This window comes from Ictidomys tridecemlineatus, chromosome 1 (genome assembly GCF_052094955.1).
Source record: "Ictidomys tridecemlineatus isolate mIctTri1 chromosome 1, mIctTri1.hap1, whole genome shotgun sequence".
Lineage (NCBI taxonomy): Eukaryota > Metazoa > Chordata > Mammalia > Rodentia > Sciuridae > Ictidomys > Ictidomys tridecemlineatus.
In genome coordinates this window covers 221309469-221335328 of record NC_135477.1, presented here as the reverse complement: position 1 = coordinate 221335328, position 25860 = coordinate 221309469, and the positions used below count along the sequence as shown (strand labels likewise).

The 25860-nt window shown below is 35.3% G+C and overlaps 1 protein-coding gene across 4 annotated transcripts in view; it reads right to left on the bottom strand.

The window, feature by feature from the left end:
- The window catches only part of Plpp1 (phospholipid phosphatase 1), a 92004-nt gene that overhangs the window by 47940 nt on the left and 18204 nt on the right, over window positions 1–25860 (bottom strand). For 2 of the 4 annotated variants that reach the window (XM_005319628.5, XM_021722516.2), the window contains exon 2: window positions 8030–8184. The exons of 1 other annotated variant lie outside the window; for it this stretch is intronic. In XM_005319628.5, coding sequence (XP_005319685.1) covers window positions 8030–8184 — 155 coding nt within the window. Of the gene's footprint in view, window positions 1–7278; window positions 7372–8029; window positions 8185–25860 lie in introns of those variants that run through there. One more of the 4 variants, XM_040272101.2, reaches the window with a different exon arrangement.

Sequence of the window (25860 nt, the reverse complement as noted above, 5' to 3'; positions counted from 1 at the left end):
AGTGTTTCAAGAAATATGATAAATACAAGTGGTGGAAGAGGGCATCCCTGTCTTGTTCCAGTTTTTAGAGGGAATGCTTTCAATTTTTCTCCATTTAGAATGATGTTGGCCTGTGAAAGAAGATAATCTGAAGAAGTAGGAGGTAAGGATATAGAGTTATTATATCCTAGGAAGTGTGAAAGAAATCTAAAGAAGAAGGTTATTAGCAGGAGAATAGAGAGGAAGTAATTTCGGGTAGACAAGTAAGAGGGAAGACAATAGAGTACATAAAGCAAACACACATATATATTAAGAAAAATACAAAATGTTAATATAGTAAAAATTGGATGAAAAAAAGAATATACAACACAACTGTAATGTACTATTCAGTCATCTCAGACCTCAATATTCTAATTCATGCAAAGTACTTAGTTTCACATATGCTGGGGGTGTGAGGGCAAGGGAATAGAAAGGGAAAAGAGAAAAGAGGGGAAAAAAATCTCAAAGGAAGAAATAAGGATTGTTTTGGTTGGAAATCAGTAATCTTTCCTGCTTCCTTTCTCATCCAATAGGTGGGGTCGTCTGTTGTTAGCTGGTATCTCCCCCTCAGGATGGTGAAGGTAATCAGGGAAGAAGGGTTGGTCCTGGGTGGAGGGCACCTGGAAGTGGAATGTGGTACCCGCTGGTCCCCAAAGGGAAACTGCACTCAGGGATCTCTTTTTGGGCCTACTCCTATAATGTAAGCTCTTGGTCTTATCTCCTTATCTCACCTGAAGACTTCCCAGTTCCTTGTATCTGTGTTAGTCTCTAAACTATACCACACTCACCTGCTTCCTTACTGCTTCCTAATAAGGGACCTTTCTCTCCTGGACTCTAGTGTGTGGCACTTTGGGCACCCTGCACACCTGCCTTGCTGAGAGCTGTTTTTTTGTTGGGCAGCCACTTGCCGGGTTAGCGGCTGCTGGGAGAAGATGGAGTTAGAAACTGGGTACCTGGCCAGACAGAGTTCCAAATTGGTAATTGCCCCACTAAAGATGGTGATGAAGGTGACCCAAGATGGAAGCATTTGTTTTCAGTGATGGGGTGTCAGGTTCGGTGAGGGGAGCTGGGCGATGGCATTGAATGCTGAGTTTAGACACTGGTCTGTGGTATGCAGTGTGTGGCTGAGGCTGTCTTCAGAGTCTGTGTGAGGTTCCCCAGTGCAGGCAGGCTATGGCACATAGGGGATTATCTCCCTTGCTGTAGAGTCCCAAGATGGAGGTGACCAGAGAAGCCACATGTTGGTTGATGGGGGTCTATACAGGAGTGGCGGCTGGAGATCCTGCACGTGAGTAGCTGCCAGGTGTCCTGCATGGGAGCTGCATCCAGGATTTCTACTCAGGTGGGTGGCCGAAAATTTTGCACAGGTGGTGATGCCAATGGTCCCGCTTGGGCACCTGGTAGTCCTGTATGGGTCAGTAGTTGGAGACCTACTCTGATGCTGAGGCCTGGAGCCCTGCACGGGCACAGTGGCTGTGATTCCTGTGTGGAAGCAGGAATATCAATTGCAAAGAAACAGTCTTCTCACTTCTTGGGTCCCAGGCCACAGAATGACACAGAATGATGCCCCCCTCTGGCCCACCACCTTGGATACCCTAAGCAAATAGCTTTTAAAGAAGCCTTTAAGAGCATATATTTCCCTTAACAAACCACACCATCTGGAAAATCACAGGATTTAGTGAGCTTGGGTAGGTGAAACTAATAAAGCTTCAGTTTTCATTAACAGTATATACTCTATAGTTACATGATTTATCTTTCCATTAATTTTATTCAATACTTAGTAAAATTTATTAAAATATTTAAGTGTTCTATAAAGTAAACATATATGGCAAATACTTAAACATACCAAATCTAAGCATTCAGTATATTTTTATGTCAAAAGGCTATTTAGGGGCTGTAGCTGTAGCTCAATGACAGAGTGCTTGCCTAGAATGTGTGAGGCACTGGGTTTGATCCTTAGCACCACATAAAAATAAACAAATTTAAAAAAATACAATGAAGGCATGCTGTGCATCTACAACTACAAAAAAATACAAATTCATTATTTAAAAAAAGATATTTAATCCTACCCATTACTTCTTCCAAAGGTCTCATGTAAAGCAAAGTTTTAAAGAAAATGTCCATGATTATATTGCAAATAATTGAGAAATGAATGCATCTGGCATTACTTCATCTTATGGCAGTATACAAAGAAGAGGTGCTGGAACAATTATTCATAAGAACTTATAGTATGAGTATTTACCACAATGATGTACATAGAAAACACAGTTCCAAATGGAAATAAGTGAGAAAACTCATTTTCAAACTAGGAAACCAACTTTTATAATATGATATTTCTTCAATTCTAGTAGGCATTTCCCCATAACTTAGATCAATATAATAGTATCCCACGTTTTTTCCTGAAAAGCTTTTTAATAAGTTATCTGATATTAAGAGATAACTTTGGAAATATATCTTCAAAGTATTCATGTATTTCCAAAGAATTAATCTGAATTTTCAGGATAATAGTTTTTAATCAAACACTAACAACAATCCTGCTCTATTTCATACTATATAGTTTTTCATTAAAACTTTCTATCTCTAGGGGTGGAATATAGCTCAATTAGTAGTTAGTAGTGTCTCACACACACAAGGCCCTGGGTTCAATCTCCAGCACCATAAAAAAGAAAAAAAAATTCTGTCTCTATTTTATTAAATGTCTATTACATTCTAAGCTCTGTGCTTGGCTGGCACTAAGGATATGATGGTGAACAAAACAAACCATCCCTACTCTTAGTGAAACATATTGTCTACCAGGTGATAGCAGTACAGCACCTTTATCATGGAAAACAGGGAGACAAGAAAGTTTTAAACAAGACAATGTCTATGATTACAGCAAATCACTGAAGGATGCATCTAGTATAACTCCACTGTTGGAAAGAAGAAATTCAAATGTGGTGATAAGCTGTCTGGATACCAGCTTCTCAGACCAGTACAAGATAGGAGATTAAGAGAGACTTGCCATGCCATAAAACCCCACAAACACCAATGCCCTCTTGCCATTGAGTAGGGTAAAATTCCAAAGCCTCTTTTGCCATAAACACCACTTTACTTACATATTACTTACTCCTTGGAAAAATAAATATGAACACATCCATTCCTTATTACTTACTACCCAACTTTTTATCTCTACATAAGCACCTTGAAATAATAAAAAATGGACCTTATTTATCTGCTTTGGGGAAATATTCTTTACAAGCTATGTACCAAAAACAAAGAACTTCAGAAATCCCATATACCCTCAGTAAATGATTTCTCTCATTTCCCAAATATTATCAAATATCATTCTTCACAGATATAGTATTTTCCAGCAATTCAATTCAAAAATTTTATCCTATAGTCTTCTCACCCTCAGGTGTTAATAAAGGGAGTAAAACTGATTTAAAAACAAAAAATTAGGACTAATTATAGTACCAAAACTGAAAAAATATTTTTCCAAGTTGTAGTTTATCATTTAAAGTTGTGGATATTGGGGCTGGGGCTATAGCTCAGTGGCAGAGCACTTACCTAGCACACAAGAGGTACTGGGTTTAATCCTTAGCATCAAATAAAAATAAATAAAATAAAGGGATGCTGCCCTTTAAAAAAGGTTTTAAAATATTAAAAAATAAATTTGTAGATATTATCTACTTTAAAAAATATATTATACTAATAACACTTGTAATATAAAAATCTGAGAATGCAAAAAAAAAATACACACATCTTATGTAAAAGCCTGATATCTTCTCCTATGCTAGTACACAGGTAACTTCACTTGAAAAGGATAATTTAAAGTACATTATTGAAAATTTTGATTTAAGATGCTATTTTTATTTTTTTTTTCAGAATAATCATTTAGAAAGACTTCACTTGGCACTTTCTTGGAAACAGATGAAACTTTATGTATACATAACAATGAAGCTTCTACCATTAAGAGAAAATAAGTATATAGTTAATAGTAAATTTCAGGTACAGGAAAATGAAAATGATATAATTTCTATTTTTTTCCAATCTAAAATAGGTTTCATTACTTGAAAAAGCAATGTATATTCAAAGAAGGGAGAAAAAACAGAAAATGTAGATGGAAAAAACAAAAATAATTTCAAATACTAATAAACCCCACAAACACCAATGCCCTCTTGCCATTGAGTAGGGTAAAATTCCAAAGCCTCTTTTGCCATAAACAACACTTTACCTATATATTACTTTACCCCTTGGAAAAATAAATATGAATACTATTAAGAGAACCCTCACTATTCTCCCTTCCACTCACACTTTATATATTACAAAAATATTTTCATGTCAATAAATATCACAAAAAATATAAAATAAAGTATTTGTTTCATCACCAAAATAAATCATAACTATAACAGCCCCCCCATAGTTGGCTTAATTTATCTCTTTCTGCTATTAAAAAAAAAAAATAATGCTATCGGCTGGGCATGGTGGTGCATGCCTGAAATGCCAGCTACTCAGGAAGCTGAGGGAAGAGGATTGCAAGTTCAAGGCCAAACTGGGCAACTCAGCAAGACTGTCTGAAAACAAAATAAAAAGGGTTATGGATGCAATTCAGTGGTAGAGCATTTGCTTAGTGTGCACAATTCCCACTACCACAAAAATAAAAGGAATCCTATCATGAACATTTTTGTAGCTAATTCTCTGCACGAAACTATTATTACTTCCCTATTATAAAATATATCCAGTATAATTTCTAGATCAAACAATGTATTATTTTTAATATCAATTTACAGTTCTGCCTAGCATGTAAGAAAACTTTTTTCTATGCTTGACAAGCTAAGAAAGGTTCTTACCTCTGCTAATGTGACAGATAAAACTGTCTTCTCAGTGTTACTTTAATATAAATTTCTGTATTTCTTAAGAACATTAGCAGGACATGGTGGCACATATCTGTGATACCTGTGACTTAGGAAGCAGAAGTAGAGGCAAAGGAATCCCAAGTTCAAGCCAGCCTCTGCAACTTAACAAGACCCTGTCTCAAAAATAAAAAGGGCTGAGAATGAAGCTCAGTGTTTAAGCACCCTTAAATTCAATCTGCAGTGCGCATGCACGCGTGTGTACGTACACGTACACACACACACACACACACACACACACACACACACACACACGCACACACACACACACACTCTCTCTCTCTCTCTCTCTTTCTCTCTCTCTCTCTCTTTGGCCATCTTTCTTTGGAGCATTCATGTATTTCTCACTGATTTTTAAGAAGAGATTAGGCCTTTTTCACATATATCCACATGCATTTCTAGTTTGTAATGATGTGATTTGGGTCCCATGAATAAAACACTATCTCTTTATATACTGGTTATGAAAAAGCACCGACTATAACCATTATTTTAGGTAAAACATTTTTACTAGAAGCTTATATCATAGACTAATCAAGACCTAAGAATAGCAACTGCTCAGGTGAGTACTCAAGTCAATTTAAAATAACAGGTCAGAAGTAGATAAGAATTTTCTATTACCAAACTATATATGTTAAACCCTAGACATAGTGTACTTATTCATTATAACATGTAGATTTGAGATTTAACACTGACTTCATTGTTACTATCAAAGTTAACTCACTATTCTCAAAGTTTATACATACATTCAAGTTTTTAACCTTCTTCTAAAAATGTAAAATTTTGCAAAATTAAACATATGGGAACCGCTAAGGGATAAGTACACCTACAGAAAGCCAAAAAATATGGCGGGTGGGGGAAACCCAAAACAGAAAAAAAAACTTTGAGCCATATAATTAAGAATTTAAAATCTTCTTAATCTGGTACCTTTTTTGCTAGCTAATACAGCAGAGCATACATTAATTTTTAAAAAAGATTATAGACCACAGATTTTTAACTATCACTGCTTTAAAACGTAGATTTTCTATCATCAAAATCTTATTGATGGGCTGGGACTGTAGCTCACTGGTAGCACACTTGCCTTGCATGTGTGAGGCACTGGGTTCGATTCTCAGCACCACGTAAAAATAAATAAAATACAGATCTATCAACAACTAAGGGAAGAAATATTTTTTTAAAAAATCTTATTGCTTGTCAAATTATAAAGTATATGTATAAAGTTACAAACATAAATCATTCATATTAGAGAAAATAGTCGACTACATCTGATGTTATGTATAAAGATTAAACAAACCTACCCTAGGAATTTTCAGGCATCCTCTCATATTAATCCACAAGCCATAAGCACAGCTAAGGCCCAGAAACTGGACAAATACTATTAATATTTCTCTTAATATAAGTAAATTTGCATTAAAATATCTTTCCAGGTCCATCCTCTCAAACAAGCTCACAGCAATCAATATCTAAGATTTATACCAAGTCTTTTCCCACTACATTTTTAAAAATATAAGAACTTATAATGTTTTTCATCTAAACTGATACTTTCATATTTATTTCAAAAACATGTCAAAGTAAAACACAGGGCACAAAATTGAATCTGCAGCATGCTCTTAATATGAAAATGGTTGCACTATAGGAAATAACACTGAAATGTTAATAAAATAGTTGTCTTCAGGTAACAGAAATATAAGGGTTATTTTCTTTCTATTTTTAAGTTTGATTTAATATATAAATGAGTATGTACTATTTTTATAACTAAATTTTTAAAAAATAATGGACCAAATTAAGCAATTAAAAATAACTTCCTAATCTTCAATCAATTATCTCCTCAAATACAGGAGTAGTTTTTTTTTGTTTGTGTTTTTTTTTTTAACTATGTGATAATTGCTTGAAAGAAAAAATGGTTACAACAAATACTTTGTGCCTCCTGCAAGTTCAGTAACACTAACTATTATCATGTAAGTGACAGTACTGTATGCTTCCCTGTGCACTGTTCACAAGCCTAATGGCTAAAATAGGTATTGCCAGTTAAGGTAGAATTTACTTTTTAAGAAAAAGTAACTCCTTAAACTAAATCCCAGATTTTCTCTCCTTTATTACTATAAAAGTGGTTCCAATCAAATTAGAATTGTTATTATATAACATAGTAAAATCCAAGTCCCTTTCACACCTTCAGGATGAACATCAAGGGGGGGGGGGGAATCTGCCAGTGAAAAAGCAAAATGAACTCAGATACATGAACTGGAAAACCAAAGAACGAAGTTATTATTCATAGCCAATTTGAAGGCAAAATAGAAATGAAAATCCAAACAGTCCTGTTGTGAACCATGACTGCTGAACTGCTAAGAGACTAAAATTTTAAGTCAAGTACCTGGGAAAGCCAACCGACAAGAGGCAGGAGGTCAAAGAATGCATAAATATGGCCTGATCTGCTGTACTCTTTAGACATTCTAGACGTTTTAAGTCCCTTCTATTTCAAAGTAACACAGAAAGACAAAGGGTAAGGTTTAGGAACTGGGACCAATTTTAACTCACTGGTGAATCTTAACCTAGAATGGAAAAAAAAAAAAAAAAAAAAACAGTGAAACCCAATATTATCCTAAAACTATCTAAAGACCAGCACAACTTTAAAAGTCGTGGTAATTTTAATGTATTCTTAAGATTTTATTTTGCATGTGTATTTAAAATCTTTGTTTTGTTTCCTCAAATTTAGTAAGTAAACCTATCTCCACTTTTATGATCTCAATTTTCACTTATTAGTATGAAAGCAAGCATAATCTTAGTTTCAGCATTGCCATAAAATAGCTTACTAAACTTGAATAAGTATATAGGCCTAAGTTTCTTCATTTGAATACTAAGAGGAATTGGTCCAAATTATTTAAATGAACCCTTCCATCCTAAAATAATCATGCTATAATTCTTTAGGAGATATCAAGTGGGTAACACCCACCTTTAACAGGAGAAACACCCATGAATTGAAACAGTGGGTATATTCTTCAAGCCACCATATACCACATCAACAATGGTGAAGATAGGTCTTGATTCACTCCCACCCAACTCCATCACATCATCCAACCTTAAGCACAACAAGCCCAACACTACCTACTTATTAATTTACTTACAGAGGAAATGGGTAAGCCAACCCCCACTATGATGAGGACAGTAGATGTGACGGTACTGTCATGGTACGGAAACTTGATGCTGTTGTCTGTACAGAAAAAGCCTCTCTGAAATGGATATATTTGGCCCCAATTTAGAACAGTCATAGGCATGGAAGCTGTTGGGGAAGGGAAAAAAGACAGACATGATTAAACTCAATTCACTTCTTTAGGAAGTAAAGTCTACTGAATGGAATGCAAATCTTAGTTACATTTTGCCCTTTGTGGAAAAAGATAAATACTTCATAATATCCAAGAGTGAATTCTGAGGAAACCATGCAACATTTGCTTATCCAAAAATAAATTCTCTTATTTGCATTGACCTCTGATTCTAAGGACAATCCATAAAAGAAATCTCCAAAGGAGAGGAACAAAATTGGCCCACTGAAAAATAAATTTGAGAAAACAGCATGGTTTTCTATTTTAAATTCTATAACTAATTCAGATTTAATTTAATTATTTAATATCTTAATTATTAAAGGAAAAGGAAAAGTTCTGGAAATAAATTTAGTAATGGCATCATAACAGTCAAATGTAGTTAAGTAGAAGAAAGATGTAAGAATTTGTTTCACATTAGAATGTAAACTAACAGATTTAGAAAAATAAAAACCTTAAGTATACTTGATCACAAAAAAAGAAAGAAAGGAACAAGCCCTTTGTTTTCCAAAGACAAATTTTTTAAAAATGGGCTTTTATTAACTCAGGCAGAGCTCTAAAACCATTTTAACATGATGTAGAGAAATAGTTTTCAGTTAAAATTTTCCATCTAAATAAAATGACCCTGAAAGACCAAAGTTAAATAACTTAAAGCAACAATGTTTTTGGTGATGTTTGTTTTGCTCTGTTTTTGTTGTTGTTGTTTCTGGTTTTTGTTGTTGTTGTTGTTGTTGTTTGTTTGTTGTTGTTTTGTAGGTTTTTTTTTTTTTTTTTTTTTTTTTTTTAGCAGGGTCCTGCTATTTTGCCCAGACTAGCCTCAAACTCAAAAGTTTTCCTGCCTCAGCCTCCTGAGTGGCTGGGATTACAGACATGCACCACACAATGCCCAGCTAGCAGCTTCTTAATATGTTTAAATATACCATACTTTTAAGCTTTGTTTTATAAAATTCAAACATTCAAAAATCTACTCACTGTATGCACAACACTAAGCTAAGCCATATATAGTAAAAACAGAATGCACACTCAGAAAATTGTTTTTAAAAAAATACCAAAATATTTTTTGGGAGAGTGATTCAAGGGTTCTGTATCTTTATTGTGATGGTAATTCCACAGCTCTATTTTTATTGTATATACATTTTAAAAGACATAAGAGGCAGAAATATGCCATAAAAAAGAGGAATATGAGTAATTATTAAAATGGCATAAAAAGGTATTTGGGAATTCAGAGGTCAAAGTAAATGAAAGTGAGAAAAGATCATTAAAGAGGAGGAACAAAGTAGAACTTGAAACAGCAGATAAATCACAGGCAATTGGGAGGGGCACAGAAGAGCAATTAGTGGTTGAGGGATGCAAGGGCAGCATGAGAACTGCATCAAGAGCACAGAGGGAACAAGCAAGGAGTGTCCAAGGTACATTTTACAGCATGCTAATACGTACTGCATGCTCACACATGCCAGGCACTAGGCTACACAGATCACCTTCATTCTTACTTCAACCCTGTATAGCAGGTACTATCCGTACTCCCATTTTTTACTCAAGTTAACATCGAAGTTTAGAGAAATAAAGAAATAAAGAACACTGTTGAAACTGTAAGTGGTAGAGCCAAGATTCCAAAACAATCATTAAACATATGTCTTCCCATGGATTCAAATGATCTGGCTAGAGTAACAGGATAAAATTGTGGCAAGAAAGATAAGAGTGCAGGTCGTGGTGGCACATGCCTGTGATCCTAGCGACTCGAAGGCTGAGGCAGGAGGATCTAGAGTTCAAAGCCAGCCTCAGCAATGGCAAGGTGCTTAGCAACTCAGTGAGACCCTGTGTCTAAATAAAATACAAAATAGGGCTGGGGATGTGGCTCAGTGGTTGAGTGCCTCTGAGCTCAATCCCTAATACAAAAAAAAAAAAAAAAAAAGGTAAGAGTGGGGGCAGGACATGTCCTTAAAAACAGCTTGTTCAATCAAATACATGTTGCATTCATAATAAAAACTCAAAGTTAATGAAACAATATCTTCTTTTCTCCAAATTTTGCAAGGTTTTTAACTGGGCTTAAGATTTTTGTGTTTATTAAAGGATTATGGCTTAAAATACTGGCCTAGAAAAGACCTTATCTTGTGGGGATATATGTGTGTGTGTGTGTGTGTGTGTGTGTGTGTGTGTGTGTGTGTGTGTGTGTATCACTGTCTTCTTTTGCTCAGGGTCAGCAACATGGTAAAATGAGAGTTTTAAAATTAACATCCAAACCAGCCTAGGTGTCCAATGGATAAATGGATAAAGAAAATGTATGTTTAGATACTCAAGAGGCTGAGAAAGAAGGATTTATAAACTCAAGGCCTGCCTGGGAAATTTATTGAGACTCTGTCCCAATAGAAAATAGAAAAGGTAAGGGATGTAGCTCAGTGATATGATCTTCATAGCATGTGTGAGGCCCTGGGTTTGACTATCAGTACTAAAAGAAATTCTATAATAATCTTACACTGAGTTTTACCTGTTACGATAAATTCATACTGTACATAACTCCCAAAAAGCATTGTTTTCGTTTTCTTGCAGACATCTTTCCAGGAAACTTTCTACCATTTTTCATTTGAGACAGGGTCTCAGTAAGTGGACAAGGCCAACCTCAAACTTGCAATCTTCCTGTCTCAGCCTCCCAAATTACTGGGATTATATAGAAGTGCACAACCATGCTCAGCTACCACTTGTTTTTCTTTACGTTTGCTTCTATATACTAAATATTAGCATTTACTTACTTCAGTCTTTCTCTAAAAATTTTTTTTAGATTTATTCCACTGGAATATTTTGTAATAGCACATCTTTAAGGAAGTATACACTATATGTAAAATGGGAGGGATTTCAATTATCAATTAGAAAAGAATCAGAAAACACACACACACACACACACACACACACACACAATCATTCCAGGTATTCATTTATCTACCTTTCCTAACAAATCATAGAAGAAACGCACTAAGACAAACGTACACTGGCTAAGAGTTGAAAAGATTGAAATATTTGTGCAGCACTGTCGGCCATGGTCCCAATAGGAAACAGACGGCACGGCACATTAAAAATGAATCATTTGAGAATTAAATTAAGGAACTATTCACAAATAAGTAGTCAGTGTTTAGAAAATCAACCAAAAGACAATGAAAAGAGGTGGGGGCGTGGAGGGAGAAAGGAAGGAAGGCTAGCCAGGTAGCAGGCCATTCTTCTTTTGCCATGTTTTCCACTGTCCAAATCCACCTAGAAGCCAAAGGACAAGGTCAGGCTCCTAGCACAGAGAGTGGGGTAGACAATGATAGAAAGAGCAGGTCAACTGAGACAAATACAGACATTCCAGTTCTGGAGGTAAGAGAAATAGATAAGGCTAGGCAGGTTTTCAGTAGAGAATAGCCTTGAAGTGGCTAACTCAAGAGTTTAATAAAGGAACAGGATCTGTATTAAGACTACAAATTAAGAATTTTGGACTTTATTCTATGGGTAAGGAGACACACAATTTAATCTGTGCTTTAATGTAGTATGGAGAGTTCTAAGACAAGCTATGTAAAGGGGAAAGCAATATGAAGCAAGAATGGAGGAAAAGGTGAGAGACAAGAAATACTGGTGTATATGAAGGGTTGAAATGGCATAGCAATGGAAAGAGAAAAGAGATTTTAAAGATGTCTTGGAGTTGTAGTTCAGTGGTAGTGCACTTGCCTAGCCATGTATGAGGTACCACATGTAAACAAATAAATAAAGGTCCACATGTAAATGAATAAATAAAATAAAGATTCATTAACAACTAAAACAAATATTTTTAAAAAAATAAAAAGAGGGCTGGGGATGTGGCTCAAGCGGTAGCGTGCTTGCCTGGTATGAGTGCGGCCCGGGTTCGATCCTCAGCACCACATACAAACAAAGATGTTGTGTCCGCCAAAAACTAAAAAATAAATATTAAAAATTCTCTCATTCTCTCTCTCTCTCTCTCTCTCTCCCCTCTCTCTCTTTAAAAAAAAAATATATATATATATATATAAAATAAAAATAAAAAAATAAAAAGATGTCTAGAAGGTTGTTCCTATAGATTGTGAACCATTTAGGCAGAATGGATGTGTGTGTCTCTAAAACAAGCACATACATACACACTCTTCAAGCTTGGAATCTTGCAGAATATTTTTCATTTTGCCCTTACCCTACGTAGATTACCATTTAATAGCATTCCCTCCACAATCTTGCTTACAGTAAGCACTTCAAAGAATATTTATGGAATGAGTGAACAAACAAATGAATAAACAAATGAGCAAAAGCCTCTGAAGCATGTAAATAATTATATGTATAACCATAACTTGGATCCTGAAAGTTTTAAATGATTTTTCTCTCCAAAAGACTCAAGCTCAAATAAACCAGGAAAAGAAAAGGTAGAGAGGTTGTGAGAAGAAAGGGTAAACAATCTGAAATTCAGGGATGTGCTGGGGAGGCTAGGTGTGCTCAGTAATAAGAATGCTTGCTTAGCATGTATGAAGTCCTGGGTTTGATCTTCAGAATCAGGTGGGTGGGGGGGTGGGGGGGAAGTACTTTCAATTCTGTACTCTAAACAATTATTTCTTCAACTTATTGTCCACTGGGAACACAAACGTCTCAAAAAAATAAACAAACTGAATATACCCATGTTAATTGCTAAAACAAATTCACAATTCACAAATTCCTGAAATCTTGAAGACAATTTTTGTACAACACAGCATTACCTCCAAGCAAAGTTTCAGACAGGGCTGTTATAGAAGCACTTCTCTCAGCAGTGCTCCTTACTTTTTACTAGTGAGAAAAGAAATTGAGGACCCAACTGCCTCCTCTTTACTGATCCACCCAAAACAGAGATCTGCAGAGAAGCAGAATGATCAGATTTCCAAATAAAATGCTAAAGAGTAAAAAAAAAAAAAAAAAAAAAAAAAAAAAAATCATACTTCAAAATAAGACTTTACAAGTAATTAACAATCAGCTCTTAGTCTTTTCTTTAGAACCACTAGAAACAATCAAATCTGAAATGGTATCAAAAATCGCACATATACTCCACTCCATAATATAAATGTCATCTGACACATCTTCAAAGTTAGCAGAGAAACTAGTCATCTGTGACTTTGCTCCAAGATTCCTAAAGTTCTCACATTACATTCAACTTTATAGTATATAAGATATTATGCACTCTCACTAAAAAGGACAAATCATAATGTGGTTTCTTCTTCACCAATAAAAAAAAATATTTGCTCTTACTAGAAGTACTTAAAATAATCTGGACAGCCCATCTTATGAGCATTTAAATAGCAATCCTGCTAGTTTGGGAGCACAAATATGCTTAAGAAAAAGATTTGCTTTATAGCAAAAAGATTTATATCATGGTTGTTTGTGGATATTTACTTTGAGTCCTTAAAAATTTTACTACTCAAATGAAACATTCAATCATTTTACATAGCCCTTCACATACATGTCCAAGAAAAATAGAAACATTTATTGAGCAACTATTATAGGTCAACACCATGCTAAGGCATGTGCACATATAAGTATATACTGTCTTCATGTAATAATATGTTTATATTTCACATTTCCTACAATATAAAAAAATTCAAAACAAAAAACCCTAATTAATAATATAAATAAGAGCCATATCCATGGAAATGTGTTCATTATATTGTTCAGTAAGCAAAATAATTCATAAGAACTTTATATATGGTATAATTTCATCTATCTAAAATAAACTATTTGTTCAAATATAAATCTACATTTGAAAGCACAGAAGAATATATAACTGACTTTTAAGCAATTATCTCCAGAAGATAGAAGATTTATTTCCTACCATATATACTTGCATGTCGAAATATTTCCCAACAAAAGTTCATCATTACATTTGAATTTTTAAAAATGCTTTATCATGTCAATTGCAGTGCCACAACCTATAATCCAAGCAGCTCTGGAGGCTGAGGAAGGAGGATGACAAGTTCAAAGCCAGCCTCAGCAATTTAGCGAGGCCCTAAGAACTCAGTGAGAGATTGTCTCAAAATAAAAAATAAAAAGGGCTGGGGATGTGGCTCTGTGGTTAAGCACCCCTGGGTTAAATCCCCAGTACCTCCCCAACCCCCCGCCCAAAAAAGCTTTATCAATGAAAACATTTTTAGGTATGTTTCCTAAAAATATGCTTACAACTTTTCTGAAATCATACATACTATCCTTTTCCTGAATTTCCCTTTTCTGATATTATATGTACAAGTATACTAAAAAGATGAAAAAGTAAAGAGGTGTGAAACCAGTCTGTTTTCTTATTCTGTTTAAAAAAAAAGGAAGAAAAAAAAAACAGCCTTTCGTTTTATCGCTGGTTGGTACACTCCCAAAGAAGTAGGCTATAATCAAATAATTACTTTGTAAATTATTCCTCTCTTGCAACTTTTTAAAAATTTGTTCTGATTAGTTATACATGATAGTAGAATGCATCTTGATACATCAAACATAAATGAGGCTATAACATAACATAACATAAATGAAGTTACATAAATGAAGATACATAAATGAAGTTATAACTTCTCATTCTTTTTTTGGTGGGGGAAGATCCTGGGAATTGAACTCAGAGGCACTCAATCACTGAGCTAGGTGGGCAGCTCAGTAATAAGAAAGCTTGCCTAGCATGTGTGAAATCCTAGGTTCGATCCAGCCCTATTTTGTTTGTATTTTATTTAGAGACAGGGTCTCACTGAGTTGCTTAGCACACCTCGCTGTTGCTGAGGCTGGCTTTGAACTCACAATCCTCCCGTCTCAGCCTCCAGAGCTGAAGAGATGTGCACAACTTCGCCCAGCTTAATTTCTCATTGTTCTCTTGTACATAATATAGGATCACTATGGTCACATAGTTATATATGCACACAGGATACTAATGTCTGATTCATTCTACTATCCTCCATCCCCCCTCCCCTCCCTTCACTCCCCTCTGCCTAATCCAAAGTACCTCTATTCTTTCCTAGCCCCATCCCCCTTATGGTTAATTAGCATTTGCATATCAGAGAAAATATTCAGCCTTTTGTTTTGGGGAATTGGCTTATTTCTCCTAGCATGATATTCTCCAGCTCCATCCAGTTACTGGCAAATGCCATAATTTCATTCTTCTTTAAGGCTGAGTAGCTCTTGCAACTTTTGAGATCTACGATGATCTACTACATATAAAGTAGATAAATCATGATAACAATTAAATCTAATATCTCCTAAAAGCAGGGCTAATTTTTCACATTACCATTTCATCATAATATTTTGGGTCCTTCTAGAACATGTTTTTATAGAAAGCAGAAATAATCTTTTGAGACTCAACAGGCTGGTAAAAAGGGTTGAATATAAACCACAATGATGAATTAGTGATAACTTCTTGAAAAATCTTATAAAATAATGGCAGACCAGCAAGTGATTATAAAAGGGTGGCAATGCCTTTAATCATATAAAAAATAAATAAGTAGCACTCTAGTGAGTTTTTAAAATTTCTCTTTTAAAAAAACTGTCAAAGTTAATTACATATTTATATAAGCTAGCTTCACTCTGATGGGAAAGAGATGATAGAAAATAATTCAGGGCAGTGCTATCTAGTAAGATTTTCTTTTTTTTTCTTTTTTTTTTTTTTTAGTAAGATTTTCTTGACAAAAGAAATGTTGAATACAATATGCTATCCAATATAGTAGACAGTAGCAGTGTAAGGCTACTGAACACCTGAAATCTGGCTAATGTGACTACATAATTCTAAGAATAACCAAATCTCACTAAAGTGAGATATAGTCATTGTTGTTATAGCAATAAAAAACAATTCTTTCTTGTTAGGCTTTCAAATATTCCAAATTTCTCTTAAGTAATGGTTCTTAACTTCTTAGGGACAATGGGCCTCTTAGGACCCTAATGAAATTATGAACCCTTTACTTTAAAATATACAGATTTTTGACAGTTTTACCACTTGCATCCCACTGCAAAGAAAAGGACATCAATTAACACTTTCATTATAAGGATATGAGAAATATAACTTAATTAGTATTCTGAAGGGCACAGACTATGGTGATGAAAAAAATATGACTTCAAAACCAGCTAGAATTAACTTAATATTCCTGATTCTTCACATTTCTGGTTTTCCTTCCTCTCTTCTCTTCCCAATTTTGCCCTCCTCTGCTCATCCCCCTTTACTTTCCTAATTATTATTCTAAAATGTGGAACTGAAATCATTTATAGTATTATTAATGTTTATTGGTAATTTTATGTTTCCTGTTCTAATTTCAAAGGCAAAGGCTAGGGATGTAGCTCAGTGGTAGAGTGTTTGCTTAGCATGCACAAGACCTTGGGTTGTATCTCCAGCACTGCAACAACAAAAACAAAAACAAATTTAAAGAATAAAGCATAAATATATTTCTTTAAGGAAAAGTGAAAACATTTATTGAACACCTACTATTTACCAGGTATTGCCCTACATATTATCTCTAATCATAACAACTCTATGTGGAAAAAAGACAGTCCTCTCAAAATCTGAATGTTTGAGAGAAGTCAGTAAATCATAGATCAAGATACATCAAAATATAAATTACAAAATAGCTGGAAAGCAACAATGAAAAGACAACAAATCAAAAGTTAAAGTATACTGCTAAAACACCACACACAAAAATTCCAGTCTTGCCAGGTGCAGTGGCACATGCCTGTAATCCCAGTGGCTAGAGAGGCTGAGACAGAAGGATCACGAGTTCAAAGCCAACCTCAGCACCAGCGAGGCACTAAGCAACTCAGTGAGACCCTGTCTCTAATTAAATACAAAACAGGGCTGAGGATATGACTCTGTGGTTGAGTGCCCCTGAGTTCAATCCCTGGTACTCAGAAAAAATTATAAAATAAAAAATTAAATTAAAAAATAAAAATTACATAGTCTTAGCTGGGCCCAGTAGCACCTGCCTGTAATCCTTGTAATCAAGGGGCTGAGGCAAGAGGATTTCAAGTTCAACGCCAGCTTTAGCAACTTAGCAAGTCCCTGTCTCAAAAATTTATACATATGTTCATATATGAATACACCACCAGTGAAACTCTACATCTTGTAAAACCACAAGATTGGGATTCTAATTAGAATAAATTACACTCCATGTATGTACAATATGTCAAAAAGCACTTTACTATCATGTATATCTAAAAAAGAGCAAATTAAAAAATAAAGGACTGGGGATGTGGTTCAGCAGTTAAATGCCCTTGGGTTCAATGCCTGGTACCAAAAGAGAAAGAAAGAAAATTATGTAGTCTTAAATTCTTACATTAGAAATTAATGAAACAAATATTTGGTGCAATAACTTATTTTTTAAAAAGTTCAAGAAAAAAAGCTGGGGATGTGGCTCAAGCAGTAATGCCTGGCATGCGCAGGGCGCTGGGTTGGATCCTTAGCACCATATAAAAATAAAATAAAGATGTTGTGTCCACCAAAAACTGAAAAACAAATATTAAAAAAATTCTCTCTTTAAAATAAAAATGCTCAAGAAAATAAATGAACTATAGAACAGAAATTTAAAAATACGAAAATAAACAAAATCAAGAATTTGGTTTTGTGGTTTTGTGCATCAATAATCAGTCTTGCTTTAGTTTAAAAAAGTAAGAGAAAACTGAAACAAATTATTTTTTAATTAATAACATTACTCAGATAAATTTTATAAGAAACTCACAGATACTAAGTAACTCATTCAAGAATAAACAGTGCTTGAGTGTGTACTAGAGCAGATAACCAGTATTCACAGCTGGTAAACAAGGAAGACAAGATTTTAACAAAATCTTGACACTATATCACATTACCACCTATCCTTCAGGGACTCAGTATCAATAATTTTTTTTAAATGATCTTATCTCTTAGGCCACTTTCAATGTATGATTCCATGAGCCCAAGCTGCTCTGTATAGACAAGCACCTGATTTTCATCTGTTGGCCAGACTGACATGGAGTTAGAGCTGCTCCATGTGACCTAGGAGATCTCTTACTCTACTACACTTGGACGAGTAGCCATCCTGAGGTCTAACTGCTCTTTGCTGAAAATGATGAAAGAGAAATGTGGAACCCCAGCAAAATTTATAATAATAATAAACAGTGGAAGAACTGCTTGAGGAACTAATGCTTTACCAAAAATGTAATGGATAAAACTCATACAGAAGAAACACATTACATTAAAAAAAAAAAATCCAGTTTATGTAAATGTAACCATGTTTAGGCATTTTTCCACATGTATATATTTGGATATGACAAGTAAGTCTACAGATACTTTAGTGAAGTTTGCCTCTACAAACTCTTTCATTTTCTCCTTTTAGCAGTTGAAGGTAAGAAGTAAATAATTTTTTTTGTCTCTTTACCACTTTGTGTTAGATGAGCACGTTTTAGAAAGTTCTATTCATTCCAAACTTAAGTAATGTTCTCTGTTTCCAAGTGAATTTGGACAAAATACATTTGGGGGAAAAATATGCAGTATTTTTGCTTTCTTTGGATGTAGGTATTACAAATTCTGTCCAGAATCAAATTAAAAATTCTACTTATCAAGTTATTTCTGAACATAAAGGCTTTTATTAATCTTCATTATAAAGGAATTAGATGTCCTAAGGTAAAAGAAGTCATTCAAAATTTTACCAACTTAGTGAAACTAACTTCATAAGACAACTAGCTATCTAGTTTTCCTCTACTATAGATCAAATGCACAGATTACTTTCTGATTATTAATCCTGATCATTTGACGAATGTTTCATTTCTAGTACATGGCTACCCATTTATATCTGGCACTCAGGAGACAAATCTGACCAAAGAGGATTTATCCATCTGGATTATCAATCATAAAGGGAATAGTTAATCACATAAGATCTTACTTATTATTTAAGCTTCCTCAGAAAGAAAGACAAAATCCATAATTTTGGAAAGCAAACAGAAAATCAACATAGCAAACTAAAAAAGAAATCAACTACAGATGAGTAACCCTTATCTGAAATGTTTAGAACCAGAAGTGAGTCAGATTTCACAGAGTATTTTTTGGATTTTGAAACCTTTGCATAGATTTTACAGGTTAAGCACCCTTAATCAAAAATCCAAAACTCACAATATTCCAAAAATCCAGAACTCTTTGAGCATTAGCACTGAAAAAACTTCAGATTTCCAATTTTCAGAATAAGAATGCTCAACTTGTATTCAGGAAACTAGGATGAGGAGAATAAAAGAAAAGTATACAGGAAAATGAAAGGGCATTTTTCAAAAAAGCAGTTACAGGCTACTTTTTACTTAACTCTCATATGTCTTAACAGGGTGATAAATGTTGTATCTAAATCTTCAATAATGTTAAAAGTAAATATAATTACATTCTGATGAGAAAGAAACCTGTCCAAGGCCAATTAGGTTGCAGATTCACACAAAAGCCACTTACAAAGGATCAGAGTAGGAAAAGAACAATGTGTAGAAAAGAGGTCACTGGAGATCTTTAAAAGACTGCAGCTCTCAGAGAGTAAGAATTCTTTAAAAGAACTAAGGAATAGATAGAGATAACTTTAAAATGCTCTCTGTTAAAAGGAAGGAAGGGAAGAGGAGACAAATGGGGCAGAAGGGTAAAGATTCTGTTTGTTTGTGTTCTAAAGAACAATAGTGAGCTGAAGTGGTGGAATGGGGTGAGGGGTCAGGAGATTTGAAAACTCAAGAATAAGGATGAATGGACAGTGCTCCAAGGGAGATGGCAGTAAATGTAAATGCAAGTAGACAACCAAGATCATCAAGAGTGGGGTAAGCTCATGTTGAAAAAACAAAACAAAACAAAACTTTCACATTTGATTTATATAAGTTTCATTGCAGTCAAGCCCTGGGTCCTCTTTGCAGAGGCCATGCCTCTGTTTAGTATTGGCCCAGTGATGGAAATAGTATGGCAAAGACAGCAAGCTAAGATACTGTTAGCATCCATGTCTACTGCCATATAGAACATTTACAATGTAATCCTTGTAATTCTAGATCACAGCTCCAAGAAGACACAGATATTTTTGTTTTTATCCCAAGCACCTAAGTCATTATCCAGAATAAGGCCCTCAACAAATATTTGATGAATGAACAAAGTCACTCTGTAAAACAGGTATCAGTAAATATTGCAAAGATTAAAGAGTGACTCAGAGAAGTAACTTAATTAAGTAACTTAATTAAAGTCATACACATAATATACAAGGGTGAAATTTAAGATATTTAACAACTAGTACCATGCCAGCACTGTCATTCAGAACAGACACAGGTGATGCTGGGGAAGCTGCAACCTTTTAGTTATAGGATCATAGGGAAGAATCAGGAGAAAGAGGGGCTAGGGTTGTGGCTCAGTGATAGAGCACTCACCTAGCACACCTGAGGCCTGGGTTCAATCTTCAGCACCACATAAAAATAACAAATTAATGGTTAAAAAATAGGAGAGAAAAAGGTAGATTACTGGCAGGGCAAGGGAGACTCAGATATATACTGACTATCAGCCTTCACATTAAGTGGGACACCCAGGATTCTAACCTGTACTCATCTGACTCTAAAGCCTTTTTATAAATAAATCTGAAAATAGAACTGTTCGGTAAAGAGCAAGAACAGAAGACAACTGGAGGTTATGTAAAGAGTAGAAAAGCTATTCAAACCAACTGGAATGAAAAAAGGAATTAGAAATGAATTAAAGATTAATAACTGAATTCAATCTATTGCTAGACAATTAAAAAAAAACAGGATGGGGTTATGGCTTGGTGGGTAGAACACTTGCCTAGCACGTGTGAGGCACTGGATTCAATCCTCAGAACCACATAAAAATAAATAAATAAGATAAATGTATTGTGTTCACCTACAACTAAAATATTTTTTTAAAAACAGGATAATCCAACTAAAGTAGGGTAGAGATAAATAAGGAAGAAGAGAAATACAAACAAGCAGAGCAAAACTACAGCATGGAGGTCTTCAATTTCAGGTAAATAATTTGATTAAAAAAAAAAATCAACACTGAAGCCAGGTGCAATGGTATGTGCCTGTAGTCTCATCACTCAGGAGGCTGAGGCAGGAGAATCACTTGATCCCAGGAAGTCAAGACCAGCCTAGGCAGCACAGTAATGCCACCAGAAAGAAAAGAAGGGGGGAGAAAGAGAGGGAGAGAAGGAGGGAAAGAAAGGAAAAGGAAAAAAATGAAGGAAAAAAAAAGCCTGGTTCTTAAGCAAAGAAAGATGGTAAGTAAGATGCATTTCCAGGACCATGAGTTTTGCACAGTAGAGGTGGAGAAGCGGCAAAGCCCAGAGGCAGGTGAGAGGGATCAGTGCACTGAACACCTGGGTGGGATTCACAGATGATATACATACTGTCAACAAGCAAGAGTGCAAAGAACAGGATGCCCTCAGCTTTTATACACACCTACATTCTGGTCAGTGACTTGCAGCCACCACCCCTCTATATCTAACACAGTTCTATTATAAAAAGCACTCGGTAGGGCCTGGCATGACGGTTGGTGGACGCCTATAATCCCAGAGGCTTTAAGAAGCTGAGGCAGGTGGCTCACAAATTCAAAGACAGCCTCAGCAACTTAGCAAGGCCCTATGCAACTTAGTAAGACCCTGTCTCAATAATAAAAAGGACTGGGGGAATAGTTAAGTGGTAAAGCGCCTCTGGGTTCAATCGCCAGTACCAAAAAAAAAAAAAAAAAAAAAAAAATCATTCTCTCTCTTTAAGTTGAAACAGATGGGAGAAAAAGTGATATTTACCACAAATGGTTTTTTACACTGCATGGTTTGGAGCCAAAAACTATCTACAAAGTCTTCAATGCTGTAGTATCTAAGTGTATCTTAGTGCACTAAGACATTTAAAATAAAAGTATACATTTAAAAGAGTTTTCTAGAAAAACTCAGGACTGAGAATGTAGCTAAGTGGTAGGAATCTTGCTTACTAGTATGCCTGAGGCCCCTGGGTTCAATTCCCCACACTGAATAAAATAATTCAGCCAGGTATGGAGGTGCACCCTTTGATCCCAGCAATGTAGGAGGCCAAGGAAGGAGGAACCCAAATTCAAAGAAAGCCTCAGCAACTTAGTGAGGCCCTAAACAACTCAGTAAGACCCTGTCTCAAAATTTAAAAAAATGAAAAGGGCTGGGGATGTGGTGCTCAGTGGTAAATGCACTGGATTCAATCCCTGGTACCAAAAAAAACTTCAGAGTTATTAGGGAAGGTCACTTTACTATGGCTCTGAGATTTCTGCATAAATAAAAAACAAGTTCAATTATTTATTTTATTTATTTATATACCAACAAAAATTAAAGTGAAGAGGTAGTTACCTGTTCTTTCCTCTCCCAGAAGACACACTGAACACTACCAACTGGCCAAGAACAACATTTATTCCTTCCAATCCCTCATGGTAACAGCTTCTCCCTGCCCTTCTCCTCAAGTTGGCAAAGTTCATATCATTAGTAACATTCTATACAAAAGTCTTCTTTTTCCACATCTTTTGTTGGTGTTTTACAGTTGCACATATTGGCCAGTTATCACTCCGCAGTACTTTCCCACTTCCTCCCTCCATCCCTCTCATCCCTTAGTTCCTTTCCTCTACTGATCTTCCTTTGAATTTCATGAAATCTGCCACCATCTTTCTTTTCCTTTTCCTCTCCAGTTTCTGCAAATGACAAAAAACATACAACCTTAACCTTCTGAGTTTGACTTATTTCACTTAACATAATAATGGTCTCTAGTTCCATTCATTTTCCTGCACATGACAATTTCATTTTTTCTTTATGGTGGAATAAAACTCCATTTTGTATACATACCACATTGTCTCTACCCATTCATCAGTTAATGGACACCTAGGCTGGTTCCATGTACATTATGCTGCTATAAATATAGGTATGCATGTATCACTATAATATGATGACTTTAATTCTTCAGGATAAATACTAAGGAGTGATATTTCTATATGCAATAGGCAAGGAGATGACTTCAGTGATTGAGCTGATGTTTTTTCCTATTTTTCCCTTCCCTGGGGCACTTACCAGGAAATCTAGCTGAGGTTTCCAGGTACATGAGGCTATAACTTAATCATTTCTTAGCAAAAAAAAAAAAAAAAAAACATTGCTTACATGAAATTGGAGTTAGGATAATGTAATCATATTGAGAGGGGACAAAAACCTACAGCAAAATTGTACAGTAATATTTACATCATAAATGGCTGGTCTAATCAGAAATATATTATACTAAGTGAAAGAGACCAGACCAATCATGCTATATACTGCATGATTTCATTTATATGACATTATAGGATAGAGAACTAATCATTGGTTGCCAAGGGAGGAGGGCAACGAGAGAAGTCATTTACAAAGGAGAAGAATAAGGGAATAATAGACACATTCAGAGGAGTAGTTAACCAATTCTGTATCTTGACTGCATTGTGGCTACATGACTAAATTCTAAATTGCCAAAATTCATAGAACTGTACATGAAAGAAGTAAATTTTGTTATGTGAATTTAAAAAAAATACTAAAAAGATTTGCTTAAGCTTCATCTCACCTCTCTACTCCCATTACCCTTTCAAACCTCTTGACATGACCTAGCAATGACCCCACCCCATCCACCTAGCTAATGCATACTTGCCATTCTGGCTTCTATTAAGCTATTCCTTCCTTAGGTGTGGCAGGATGGGGTCCTAGACAAGTTGGGTAGTCAAATATACCTGGCATGGTTTACTTCTGGCATTCTCCCAGATACTACTTGAATGAGATTGAGCAAATTTCTTAACCTGAGTTCAGTTTCTTCATCTAGGGGAGAAAATAAATATTATTTACATATCTCCCAAAGCTTTTGTAAACTAAGAGCCCAATAATGTGTCTAATGGGGCACATTAAGAGTGTTTAATAAGTGCATATTCCCTAATGTTTTTTCTCTGCTCTCTGAGAGCATGCACCTCACATACATAAATCCATTACAACGTGAAATCCACATATTATTAACTGTCTCTGAAAATGAAATCTGTGTGTCTCTAATCCTTGAATTTACAGAAACCAATATGTTGTCTGATATCAATAAATTGTTAGAAAAATAATTTGTCTACCTGATCTGATTTTGTTAAAAGAGCTACTGGAAGACAGAGAGATACAAACAGAAAAGGACAGAGTACACTGAAATAATCTGGGATAGATGATCTGAAGTTTTGAAAGTTTCTATAAGGATGTTGTATGTAGCAATAACAGCACAAAATTGCAAATAACCTAAACATTCAAAAATGAAGGTAAACTGGGTTTGGCAGCACACATCTATAAGATTGCAGGTTTGAGGCCAGACTCCAGAACTTAGCAAGACTCTGTCTTAAAATTCAAAAGGGAGGTGGGGGGAGAGGGTGCTTAAGGATGTAGCTCAGTGCTAAAGTTCCCCTGGGTCCTCAGTACCAAAAAAGGAAGCAAGGGTGTGAACAAAGTGGCATATGCCAACTACAGTGAAATACCACATAACCATTAAAATTTTGTAGAAAACTATGGGAATTTTTACAAAGAACATAAAATGGAGACAGAGGAGCAAAGCAATAGACCCGCTACCTGAGAGGCTGGAGCAGTAGGATTGCTTCAGCCCAGGAGTTTGGGAGCAGCCTGAATGACAAAGCAAATTCCACCTCAAAACAACAACAACAAAAAAGAAATATATGCAGTAAGTTCCCAACTTGGTTTTTTAAAAAAAAAAAAAAGTGTGGGTATATGGTCATTTTAAAAGCACCAGAAAGATTCCCAACCAAAATGTTGAAAGGGTCTCTGGGTTGTGGTAAGAAGATAACTACATCAGCAGTTTTAAGAGCTACTACATCATTTGTTTTATGGGCTTTTTAGAGCTTGCCAATTTATTACAGCTCATTTTAGAAGGTTTAGAAATAAAATAATAATTATTCTTTTTTTTTTTTTTTAAAGAGAGAGTGAGAGAGGAGAGAGAGAGAGAGAGAATTTTTAACATTTATTTTTTAGTTCTCAGCGGACACAACATCTTTGTTGGTATGTGGTGCTGGGGATCGAACCCAGGTTGCATGCAGGCCAGGCGAGCGCGCTACCGCTTGAGCCACATCCCCAGCACATAATAATTATTCTTAAAGAAAAAAATCTAACCTAGAATTTACAATGGCAGTATTCCATACCATCCAAGATTCTAATATCTAAAAAATGGGGGTAAGTGGATTATGTCATATCTATCTAATGAAATACATGTATTTTCAAAGTCAAAAGAGTAAAGTATATTATAAACTATATACCTTTGAAAAAGCAAGGCATGAGGTACATGCCTGTAATTCCTAGCAACTCTGAAGTCTGAGGCAGGATAATCACAAACTTGAGGCCAACTTGGACAATTTGGCAAGTTTATTAACTTATCAAAACCCTATCTCTAAATAAAAAATACAAAAGAGCCGGGTATATATCTCAGTGGGAAAGTATCCTTGGTTTCAATCCCCAGTGCCACATACATACACACACACACACACACACACACACACACACACACACACACAAAAGATAAGTGTTCCTCTAATTTAAAAAGTAGTCTTTTTTTGTTTATTTGTTTGATGGATCAGACAGGGTCTCCCTATGTTGCCCAACCTGGCCTCGAACTCACAATCTTCCTTGTTGAGCCTTCTGAATGGCTAGGAATAC